The sequence below is a fragment of the Toxotes jaculatrix genome, chromosome 5, assembly GCF_017976425.1.
Source record: "Toxotes jaculatrix isolate fToxJac2 chromosome 5, fToxJac2.pri, whole genome shotgun sequence".
In the NCBI taxonomy this organism is placed as follows: domain Eukaryota; kingdom Metazoa; phylum Chordata; class Actinopteri; family Toxotidae; genus Toxotes; species Toxotes jaculatrix.
The window spans coordinates 29077603-29088730 of NC_054398.1; the positions used below are offsets into that span (position 1 = coordinate 29077603).

At 46.2% G+C, this 11128-nt stretch overlaps 1 protein-coding gene across 1 annotated transcript; it reads right to left on the reverse strand.

Annotated features, from left to right (window-relative positions):
• Positions 1 to 462: 462 nt before the first annotated feature.
• Positions 463 to 8260, reverse strand: nox5 (NADPH oxidase, EF-hand calcium binding domain 5). Its single transcript, XM_041037650.1, has 15 exons — positions 8138 to 8260; positions 7860 to 8010; positions 6928 to 7138; positions 6235 to 6472; positions 5269 to 5443; positions 4966 to 5123; positions 4007 to 4189; positions 3464 to 3596; positions 2678 to 2820; positions 2227 to 2271; positions 1769 to 1893; positions 1567 to 1651; positions 1348 to 1447; positions 994 to 1160; positions 463 to 594 (listed from the first exon to the last, which is right to left on the reverse strand). Exons 1-15 carry the CDS (start codon positions 8255 to 8257, stop codon positions 463 to 465), a joined length of 2166 nt encoding a protein of 721 aa, XP_040893584.1. The 5' UTR covers positions 8258 to 8260.
• Between the last annotated feature and the right edge of the window lie 2868 nt (positions 8261 to 11128).

Consider the following 11128-nt stretch of genomic DNA (forward strand, 5'->3'; position numbering starts at 1 on the left):
AGATTATATACTTTGACTATTTGCAACCATTTTTCGACATAAACCCATTTCATGTCCAAACTGTGCTGAATGTAAGAGATGGAGTGAATCAATGAAGAGATCAGAGCTGATTTTCCTTTAATGAGGAGACAAGACATTATTATCTGACAGATGTTCAATGTGCTAACATAAATGAGTCATCACAACACCTACGCAGGTAGATTACATTACATACATGATGTGTCACCAGTAAAACCATAAAACCACACAGTGCATATATGAGTTAACAGCTAACAGAAATCTCCTACTGTCCAACAAACTACGGCAGGATAAACAGCACAGATGTCATTATGAAGATGGTAGGAAAAAAACAGGGTACAAAGCAAAGGCACGCCCACACACACATACACACACACACACACACACACACCGACACACACAGGATGGCACAGCAGCAGTTGTGTTGAACAACTGGAAACCTCCTCAGAAGTTTTCCTTGTAGAAGTTGAAGCCGAAGTGTTCACACTGAGCTTTGATGACCTTAGCCAGAGCTGGAGAGCCGCAGTAAAACACGTGGACCTTCCCTTTCTTCTCCTCAGACACTTTCTGAAACACCTGACACACAATATGTGTCACAGGGTGGCTGAGAGTCTGCCACCTATGAGCCTCATAGACATTCTGTTGTCATATATTTAAAATATATGTCTTCTTTCAAGGCACATTGAAGGTAGATTCAACAAGGAACAAGGAGCACACAGAAAACAGAACATACTAAACACAGAAAAATACTGAAAGATTTAAATTTCGAAGCAGTCTGAATCTCTAACTCTTATCCTGTTGGCTTGTTCTTTGGAGCAGCTCAGTCTTTAATCCTAATCATCCTGATGTGCTTTGACACGTACAGGATCAGTAAACTCAGTCATTCACCGTCCTGTTCAATAATGTTCACATTTTTTATCAGACAAGCCCCGCCCCCGAAGAATAACACAACACTGAGTAACAGAGTGTCCTCACCTTCCCCCATTCAGGTCTTCCAGGCTGGGTTCTGGTCCTCAGTCCAGTGATGGAGTCTCTCTTCTCCTTCTTGGCCAGGAGGTCCAGCGCCATCTGCAGGCCGATGGCCTTCATATCGTTCTTACTGAGAGCTGATGTCATGTACATGTGCATCTCCAGGAATCGGCCTGTAAAGATCCAGGAAAGACTCTGCAAAGGTTCCATTTCTCTCCAGATCTAATCCTGTGTCCTGACCCTGTGTCCTGACTCTATGTCCTGACCCTGTATCCTGAACCTGTCTCTCTGCTCGGATGTCTGTACTCTATGTGTCACCCTGTTTCTCTCTCTATCTTTTTTTTTATGTGTCTCTCTCACCTTCTGGCTCCTCATCGGCCTGGTCCATCTCCAGTTTGGTCAGTAGACTAACAAACCATTCAAACGACTTTTGGTCTCTGTTGATCCAGATGAAGTCCACCTGCAGAGTCCAAACAGATTCACATCCACAGCTGTTCACATCAAACACACTTCCTTCATGGTTCATGTTCAAGGCCACACACCATCACTGACAACTCGGCCTGTACAGTGAGTTCTTACTTTGCGTAACTTCATGTCGCTGTCTTTAATGTTTTCACACCAGGAGTAGTTACAGTTGGGACAGTTCTGCTTCCTGCGGCGGTATCTGCATCAGAGAATCATGAACATGTGAAGTTTATACATGTCTGACTTCAGGCAGATCAGGCATGAAGTGTCAGAATGAAACCATTCTCCTCTACTGTGACGGTGCGTGCAGTCTTACCGGTACATGATGCTTTGCAGGATGGATGCGAAGGGTGTGATCCCGATGCCGGCCCCGATCAGGACAGCGTGTTCAGAGGCAAAGATCTGTCTTGTTGGAGTCCCGTATGGTCCGTCCACGTAACACTGACACGCAACGTACACACTTACAGATAATCTGTCTAATTACAGGTACGCTGCTTCAATGCAGATATGAAATTACAGAATCTTTGAAATCATTATGATGGTTTTGTTGGCTCTCTGTCACGTAGACCTGAAACCTGGTTCGGGTTAATCGAGGTAGGGATTAGAGAAATCTGATTTCTCTAACCAGGTAGAGGAGAATCCTGACAGATTTACAGTGATCAGGTTACTAATGCAGGTGAAAATGTTGCCTGGTTACCTGCGTCATTCTACCACTAGGAGTCATCAAAGCCAAACAGCTTCTATGGTGTGTTTGTAACTGTGGCACTTTCTTACCTTGATGTTGCAGAACCTGTGGTTTTCACCAAACTTGGCAGAACTCTGCAGTTTGAAGAAAGAACCAGCTGATATCAGGTAAAAGGCCCCACATTTAAACAGAACCACAGCTGATAACAGCCTCACCACATTCTTTACCTCCTTGAGCGGAGGAGCCTCTCCTCTCTCTGCCGGCCCCGGCTCGTCTGGAAGAGGCTCCACCGGCCCCTGAGCTCCAGAAACCGCCCCTGGGGCCACGGTGGAGCAGGAGCCGTTCTGTCGGTACATCGTCAGCTCGATGGCGTCGTCCTCATTAGACGCGACAGCTCTGTTACAGTCTGTGGAGCTGAAGAGCTCCTCCTGCAGAGAAATCACAAGGAGGAGAACTTTCTAACATCACTTCATACAGCCTGGCTGACAGAGACAGTGATGCACAGTGAAGAGTGTGTGTGTGTGCATGTGTGTGTGGAACCTGGGCCTTAAGCAGCTGTCTGCGGTTCCTCAGGCTGGTGGCCAGTCTCTTGGGACTGACCGTCTGACTCTCTGGTTGCCTGAAGTACTCGTACAGCCGGTTGGTCCACTGACCCATGGAGCGGACGTGCAGCCACAGAGTGTCTGCAGAGCAGAGGCCTCAGCAGTCAGGGTGTGCTGCCACACAGAGCTTCTTTAAAACAGACTCACACTGATATCGGCCTTAAGTTAAAGTCCATATATTTAGATTTGTGTACATGATTTGAGCATCTTTCCAGTTATTCTGGTGTTATGAAAGAAATGGTGCAGTCTGTGCTCTCAGTTCATTCCTCTCAATGTCGCTAGGCTGAATCTTTTTGGACATTTTCACTGTGATATAGCCCCTGGGGGCCGAAATTCTCCACCCTACACACAGTGGAGAAAGAAGAGCAAAGCTTTAACAACCTAAACTGAACTCCAAAGTGAAGAGGTACGCCCTCCCACTGACCCCATGAATCCACTGCTGTGATCAAAGCAAATAAGTTTGGTGCACTGAAAACTGAATCACATCCAATAAACCTGAGAGTTAAATATCAAACTGCTGTACGTGTGTTGTGTGATACAGGGCAGTGATTCGTCTCTTGGCTGCTTTTAAAAGATTCCGGGAAACAAACCTGCTTCTGAGAAACACACGAGGACTGAATCTCAGTCACATCAGAGGTCGCCCTATGCACTGAGGCCTCCGACCCTCAGCTCAGCAAAATCTGAATGTTCAAAAAGCCCAGAGACGGTTTGAGCAGAGATGTACCTGACTGTTCTGGAGCACTGCTGATGGTGAATGGATGCCACTCGTACTTGGCTATCACAGGGATGTTGATGTAGACGTAGTCTCCAGGTTTGAAATGGAAGAACTGGGGACGTTTGATCACCAGATGAGTCACCTGAGTCACACAGAGAAACACGGCTTTTAAACCGAGGTCAGAGGTGTCCGACGCTGACCTGCAGCAGGTAGTGATCACATTCTGCTGTCATTTAACTGGAACAAGCTTTCAGTGGAGACAGAACCACACCATCAACCTTCTCTGACCTCTGAGGAGCCCAGTGTCTCCAAAAACCAGCCATGTCCATCCCCATGTTACAAAATCCCCAGTTCCTCCGCTCAAATGTTCCGAGAGCTGTCGAGGACGTCTGCTGAGTGGCAGCGTGGTGACGACACCAAGTTTTTATTTTAAAGCCCAGATCAGACCTGTCACTTTCAGTTAAATTAAAAGCAGACTGCTGGCGTCAGAGTTATAACGTACGCTCAGTGATACCTAAACCCTGAGGTGTCAGCAGAGTTTGTGTTTGGCACCTTGGACGGCAGCAGGTTGACCTCCACGATGTAAAGACCCCCCATACGGGAAACAGCAATTCCCACAATCTTCTCCAGCAGGAAAACCAGACCTGGAACCACAAACCACTTCCAGAAGTTTGCACAGTGAACCATGAGCAGAGACCAGACCCACACGTAGGACAGGTGAGACCAGTAAAACACCTGCAGGGGAAACAGCAGACAGGTTTATTACCAGAGGCTGACTGATCCTTTAACATCTGTGATGTGGTCTCAGTTAAGTTTTGATCAAACCTGTTTGTAAAGCACATGTGGCTCTAGATCAGAGATAACACACTAAAAGTGGGAGTGGTTTCTGTATCCTGCAGACTGTGCTATGTGTCTGCTACACACATCTACATGTTATCATGGCAGACTGTTCACACATTAATGAGAATTCAGTTTGGATTTACTTCAGGATCTGAGCAGAAAAACATTACACTTTCAGGTTCTTTACTTTGTTATATGGTTTGAAGATTTCTGTCATTCTGATAATTATTCAAATATCAGCAAACAACTGAATCATCTGCTGTGCTGCCTGGGATGTGGCCTCGCAGCTTTTAGCTCTGTTATAATTCGCAGGACAGAGGACAGTGAAATGTCTTCATGTTATGAGACATCACCATAACAAAAAAAAATCTGTCCCACATCCAGAGACTTTACACACCTCGTCTCAAATAAAACTACGGAGACAAACGAGACGTCAAATACGGTTCTTTGTCTGAACCGACAGATTTGATGAAGTGATCAGCTCGACTCACTGATCATTCACTGAGGCTGCACTGTTCGTCTTCAAGGTGCAGCTTCAGTCTCAGACAGAACTTCACCTCCACCTGCTCCACTCTATGCTGCTGGACCTGAATCACTCCAGGAGCTGAGCACATGCAGCCTGCGGCCACACCGTCTTAGTAAATCTGTCCCTCAGTTTCCTGGACTCTTACTTCAAAGTGTCCGCTGCGTCGTACGAACGTGCTGGAGCAGAGCACCATGAGGCAGATCACGACCTGCAGAACCACTCCGGTCACCGAGGCCGTTCCCTTCACCCAGCCGATCCCCGGCCGAGTGGTCAGCAGGTACTCCCACAGACTGTACTCACTGTCTTCGGACAGCTGGACTGAGAGACATGGCGTGAAGAGACACAACATGAAGAGACACACAACGTGAAGAGGTGTCTCACACTGAGCAGCATCGCCTGACTGGAAAACTGCCTCCTGCTTGTGTGTTTTCAGTGTGTAAATAAACACGCTGTGTGTGTGTGTGTGTACCGAAGTTGAAGATGTGAGCGGTGGTGTGAACCAACGTGTAGCACAGGATGGCGTAGCCCACGATCTGATGCAGTAAGATGTTCTGGTCCAGAGGTAAGACCCTCACCACCCACGTCGCCCTCAGCCACGTTAAACAGCGACGCAGCATCAGCACCTGCATACGAAAGGTGAACAAAGGGTCATCATGATCCAGCTGCAGGTCAGTCAGGACCTGGACAGAAACAGCTGATTTCAGTCTCACCTCTTTGACTGATTCAGAGCTGACTTTAAAACCAGACTAAGGCGGCCCATCAAAAACCAGTTCAGTTTTTAACTGAGTGAACCTTTAGTCTGTAAAGTCTCTGTAACTGGCTCCACATGAACAAACTGCAACATTCAAACAAAACCAATAAAAACAAGTGAGAGAAATTAAGTGAAATATAAAACACATTGTTATGTGAAAACCATTTTTCTGTGTATTTACTGTTAAAGAAAAGCATCTGTCCTGCTCATTAACGTGCTATTATTATTATTATTATTATTATTATTATTATTATTATTATTATTATTATTATTGTTGTTGTTGTTGTTGTTGTTGTTGTTGTCGTCGTTATTTGCAGGTCCGTGCTGCATGTTTTCTGTATTTGATTTTGTTCAGCCTTATCTGAATTCCTCCACAGTGAGAAGCGTTTCACTGTTAGAGTTTCAGTGTCAGTGTCAGTGTGGAGCCAGTTTTAGTAGCTTTGAAGCACTGCATCATGTTTTCTAAGCTCGTTACATGTTTGAGATGCAGGTATCTACAGGTAACTCTGAGATGTGAAGGAAAAGTATCTGAGTAATCTGAGCAGTAACTGTTTCTCTCCCCCACTCTTCTAATTCATGTGTTTTATGCTGGGGCGTCCCCTGATCTGTCCCAGCGGGACTAACCGGACCCCTCTGTCCTGCGTCCTACAGCTGGTGTCATACCATGATGAAGGTGCAGTTGAAGTTGAGACACTGTCCGCAGCCCTTGGCCACCATGTACCAGGCCCCCCCGTGGCTGTGCTGCAGCATGGCTCCGATGAACAGCAGCAGGCTGAGGCAGGCGTACATACACAGGAAGAGCAGCTTACGACTGTTGTTGTGCCAGTAGGCTCGGGTCAGGTACCGAGGAGTCTGACGCTTCTTCTGATCCACATCGGGAGGCTTCAGCCAGTTCGCAGCACTGAGGAGGACAGGATGGGTGAGGGAGGCAGAGACGGGGGAGGGGGGCAGCTGGTGAACATGGTGCAGCATTTAGCAGCTAAAGAGCCAGATGTTTCCCTCAGGAGCTGGTGGAGACCAAACACAGAGCTTAAAGAGAGGGACACTGGACTGAGAGTCTTCAGGTGGACACAGAGACCACTCCAGATGAAGGATCATGGTGATGATCAGTCTTTATAGAACACTGGTAACACAGGTGAAATGGTGACATTGTTTAACCATGGATGCCTGGGTGGGGTTGTGTGTAGAGTTGTGTGTAGAGTTGTGTGTGGGGTTGTGTGAGGAGTGCTGCTTAAATCCAGTCTGACACAGAAACCCTGTTATGGCCTTTAAAGAACCACAGTGTGCTCCGTAGATGAACCTGTGCAGACGTATCGGAGGAAAGCATGCAGACAGGAAACGTTGCTGCTGTCTGACCTGATGGTGAGGTTCTCCATCACCTCCGGGAAGGTCTCCAGCTCAGCTTTGAGCTCCTCGAAGGTGATGGAGCCGCTGTTGTCTTTATCGGCCGACTCGAACAGAGCCAGCGTCAGGTCGTCCAGCTTCTCCTCCGGCAGAGAGATGGCGCTCTCACGCAGACACGACTTCAGAACTGTCCTCAGCTCGTCCGGATCGATAGAACCGCTGCCTGCAAACAGAAACAGCCTTGAACTAGAGGAGGACAGTTAACTTTTCTGATGGTGTGTCAGCAGAGCAGAGCTGTTAGTGTCTCCACTCTCAGCAGCCTCAGTAGGCAGGCTGGGTAACGATTGAAGGATGTGTTTATGTTTTTTCTCTCACCCACACCTGAATTCAACAGGTGTAAACAAGTTGTCAGGGGTTTCAGACGCTGTAGATGAGCGACAAGTGAACACCTGAATAAATCAGAACAGACGCAGGTTCAGGTGTACGGTGGTATTTCTACATGTCCCAGGTGACCACTCAGCATCATCAGCCCATCACTAACAGACATCACTGTCTCCAGATCTCAGCTGATCAGCAATGGGAGAGTTTGGAGCGATGTGTTCAGTCCTCTCCTCCACCATCATCCAAAGACCAGATGCGGGAACATCTGTAGATGAACAGTGTTCATCCCTCCCGTCCAGAGACATGGAGACAGCCGGGTGTCTGTCTGTGTCTCTGGGACAGATCTTGTCCATTAGAGATGTGTCTTTCTCCTCAGTGCATGAAGTTGAGTGACCGAGGCCACAGAGGACATTTGTGCTTCATCGTGTTCAACTTCTTCCCGGCCTCTGAGGAGGGCTGAGTAAAACTGGACTCACTAAGAAGCAGATGTCATCACAGACTGATCAGTGTGATGATGTAGTTTCACATGATGTGTATTTGTAATGTGTGTTTCGTGTACTGACCGTCCACATCGTAGACCTGAAACAGGAACTTGAGCTTGTCGGTTTCGCTGCCGTGGATGAGGAGGTCCAGAGCTTTCAGCAGCTCGTCCAGACTGATGGAGCTGCTGCCGTCCGAGTCGAACAGAGCGAAGAAACGCTCTGCAAAGAAAGACTGCACACAAAACAAACGCACACTTTTTATCACACTGCATCACAGAAACCAGCGTTAGGCTGCTGAGTGGCAGCCATTGTTTCTAACTCTCCAACCAAGACTCATCAAATAAAAGCCTCTGACTCACCTCTTTGACCTTGAGGGCTGTTTTAAACTCATCGAGGTCGATCTCTTTGTCATCTCCTGCGATGCTCTCAAACTGTTTGGTGACCCACTCCAGCCAGCGAGCGTCCTCGTCCAGGCTCATGGTGACTCTGCTGCAGCTGGAGGACCGACATTAGAGACGTGAATGAGCCCGACTCAGTGAAGGAGGTTTTACAGTGGTGTTTTGTGAGTTCTGAAATGTTTTAAAAGTTTTGGATCTTCTCTACACAGTCCACCTGTTTACGTCACCCACATCCATTATATTTGACATGACTGGTTTTCTGTTTTCTTAGCCCTTTAATTTTTTTGGGGTCTGTTTCATGTTATTGAAATGTTCTTTGCAACGTGTTGTTTGCTGAGCCTGATGAAAACCACGAGCTCAAACGCGTTGGTCTTTTTATTTTTGACGGGTCTTTTCTCACAGCTGTGTGAAGCAGATCAGAGCCTGGATGTCAAAGTCCTGCTCCTTCAACTCTAAATATGGAAGTGGAAGTTCCACAGCAGCAACTTTAGCTTTGAAGTCAGTTTACCTTCTTATTTATAGCACCTGTCAACAGCGTGGTAACAAAGTGATTTACATAAAACATAAAAGACAATAAAAGAAACACAAGGTGATAATACATACAAAATACAAGTAGGTTTTAAAAATAGACTAAAATTAAAAGGCAGATTAAACAAGAGAATGAAAATTACAGTTGACAAGATCAAATCAGGCTGAATAAATCCAGTAAAATGCAGCAGCAAACAGAAACATCTGAAACCCTGATTCAGACAGTTGAATCCAGTCACTGGATCCAGTCACTGGATTCAGAGACTGCCTCGTCCTGTGTTCTGCCCTGTTGTTGGTTAAATCTGATGGATAATTTAATGTGGCTGAAAACGAGTTTTTTCATTAACACTGGTACGTTTACAGTGAAACTGACTCCTGTAAGTTGTGGTCTGAGCAGTTTTCTGTCCCTCGTACAGCGACAAAGTCTCACGGTCTGATCTCAGTCCTGCAGTCAGACCAGAGGCGGAGCCTTGTTTTAGCTCAAGATCACTGACAGCTTCATATGAGCCACGTCCTGAGTTTGGGAGGCACTGAACAACTTAATATCTCTCCAGGAAAGTTCAACCCAACAAGCTCAGCTGTACAAACACTGGGCTTCAGGTGAGCCTCGGTCAGTCGCACACAGACGGAGGCTGATCTGTGAACCTGCTTCAGTTTCTATGACTTCTGCTTTTCTCTTTGATGTAAGAGCCCGTCAGGGTTTTGGACGACTGGTCAGACAAAATAGGGCGTCACTTCTAACTGAGGTGGACTTTTTAAACTGCTGTCTGGCCCATAAGGTGATTAAATGAGACATAATTGGTAGATGAATAGATAATGAAAACAACCGCTAGTTGAAGCAAACAAAAAGTCCATTTTGTTTGTTGTATTCAGATGAAAAATAAACCAAAGAACGACGTGAAAGCAGACGTGGGCTCTGTGGGGTCAGCTGGTGCTGACGGATTCACCTGGAACTGCAGCTCAGTCCTGAATAACACAAACTGGTCCAGGAAAAAAAGTTTTCCAAGAACAGTGAGATTGTCAAAGGGACAAACTACCCATTTTAAACTGTTCTGTTTTCAGTTTTTACTCTCATATGATGAGATACTGATCCCGGTCTCTGGTCTCGTTATCCGGCAGTGTCACAGTAGTAACTTGTGTTGTGTGACGCTCAGCTCAGCTCGAATGGCCAACCTTCATGAACAGCTGAAAGCCTGTGGACGTCCCGCTGTATTACCACAGAGGGACGACCATTGATGGACTGCAGCATCATTTAGGTGGTTACCATGGAGATGTCAGGCACAGAGTAAGAAAAACACAACAAACACTCAAACTGAAACTGGTGAGACAACAAACCAGTGTTTGATTTATGAAACATCAGACAGTGGAAAAACACCCGTCACAATATCCTGAAGCTCACAGTGCTGAAATGTGATTTACTGTCATCGTGATGTGAAGAGTGTTGTTAATTTAGAACAAATTTACCAAAGGTAAAGTCCTTAACCCACTCAATACGTTCAGTGAAATCAGAGGCCATGTTTTCTCTTCACTGTTCATAAGTGCTCCTCCACTAAGAGGAGGAAAAACCTCCTGACACAGTCACATTTAATCACTTACTGATCACTGTTACTGAAGTAAATTAAATTACACGAAACAAAAAACGTGTGAAGTTTAGTGTGACGTAAATTCTCACATCTGAGAACCTGGAAAAATGTAATTCTTGGCATTTTAGCCTGAAAATGACAGAAAGATTTCACAGATAATGAAAACAGTTTTACAGCCTGTCAGTCAGTTCAACAAATCCAACAGATCCTATAAACCAGATGAGAGTTTTACCTGCTGCAGTGAATCAGGCTCTGTCCTCGGCTGTGACTATCCTGAGTGTCTGATGTTTCTGTGTCTCTCTTCACTCTGTGTCTTCACCTCCTCCTCCTGTCCTTCAGTCTGCGTCAGCTGGAGCTGACATCCTGCCGCCCACCTGCCGCCTCACCCATCCACATACAGTTTAATCATCTGAGAGGCACACTGGGACGACCAAGCGCCACAGAACATGATGACAGATGAGGGACGGCAAACAGAGGACGGGAATCACAAACATCTCTCAAGATTAGAGACGTTTCAGCATTTTCAGCCTGAGTTGACACAGTCCTGACAGGCAGGGGGTTTGGAGTCAGGACACGTCCACAGCTGAAGACGGGCTCTGGATTCACACATCCAGAAGCAAACGAAGCTGTTGTTATTCAATATGTTGTTGGAGCTGTTTCAGCCAAGAGCTTTATTAACGCAGTTTTCAGCTTGTTATAATTGGCTGAATTAAATGTATTTTTATTTATTATTCTTATCAGTAATGATCTGCTGTGCAGATTCATCTTATGAGCAACTTCTTGCCTCAAAGTTAAATCTTGGATTTGTTCTTGGTTCATCAACAGAGCCGTGACGATAATG